General features: G+C 34.7%; 2 protein-coding genes across 5 annotated transcripts in view; both read left to right on the top strand.

Moving 5' to 3' along the window:
* The window catches only part of LOC113475097 (transcription initiation factor TFIID subunit 7-like), a 3,050-nt gene extending 2,529 nt beyond the window's left edge, over positions 1-521 (top strand). Inside the window, exon 7 of one of the 2 annotated variants that reach the window (XM_026838661.1) lies at positions 397-521. In XM_026838661.1, coding sequence (XP_026694462.1) covers positions 397-506 — 110 coding nt within the window. In that variant the 3' untranslated portion in view covers positions 507-521. Of the gene's footprint in view, positions 65-396 lie in introns of those variants that run through there. The other variant, XM_026838662.1, reaches the window with a different exon arrangement.
* LOC100180597 (heterogeneous nuclear ribonucleoprotein D-like) overlaps positions 1-759 on the top strand; it is a 20,391-nt gene that overhangs the window by 15,955 nt on the left and 3,677 nt on the right. The gene's annotated exons all lie outside the window — the stretch shown is intronic.

Raw genomic sequence — 759 nt, 5'->3', positions numbered from 1 at the left:
CATGTTTAAANGGGCCAAACTTAAATGCAGAGCAGGTAGGGATAGGTAAACTTACAAGCCTATGAAACAAATCTGAACCTGACATAGTGAACCTTTTCTAGTTACTCTGGATCATTTACACCTACTAGTAATTCACATTACCCTATGATTATAGGCCAAACTTAAATGCAGGGGAGGCAGGGAAAGGTAAACTCATATTCCTATTAAATAAGTCTGACTTATTGGTTGTAATGTTTACTCATCAATGTAATGCAGAAATCCCAGGGTGGGCCTGCCCACCCTGCATCCCCAGGTTTAGTGCCTATGTCATTGTTAGTGTTATGTATCTATAAACTGCCTCAGTGGGCTGTATATGTTAGCAAGTGGTAGGTTTATTTTCCTGAATAAGCAGCTTAGATTATGAGGTAATAAACGAAGAAGAAAAACCATCTGGGAAAACCAAAACCGAAGTTCCACAATCATCTAAAGATATTGATGTCACAGGTGTGTATGATGTCATAATCTAAATCTACTTTATATATTATGTTCTGGAATAATTTTCAACAAATTAAAACGTAAGCAAACCCCTGTAAATTGTGTCTTGTTAAATTGCACTAAATGTTTGAATAAAATTAAAGTTTTTATACCAGATGAGCTAAAAAATAAAATACGACTTCACATTGTGCCTGGTAGCAAAAGCAACAAACATCCTTAAAGGGTTAAAACTTATTTAAAAAAAAGGTGCATAAAACTGAACATAAACAGAAATTGAACCTAAAC

This window comes from Ciona intestinalis, unplaced genomic scaffold, assembly GCF_000224145.3.
Source record: "Ciona intestinalis unplaced genomic scaffold, KH HT000101.2, whole genome shotgun sequence".
Taxonomy (NCBI): Eukaryota; Metazoa; Chordata; class Ascidiacea; order Phlebobranchia; family Cionidae; genus Ciona; species Ciona intestinalis.
This window is presented reverse-complemented; position numbering and strand designations above follow the sequence as displayed.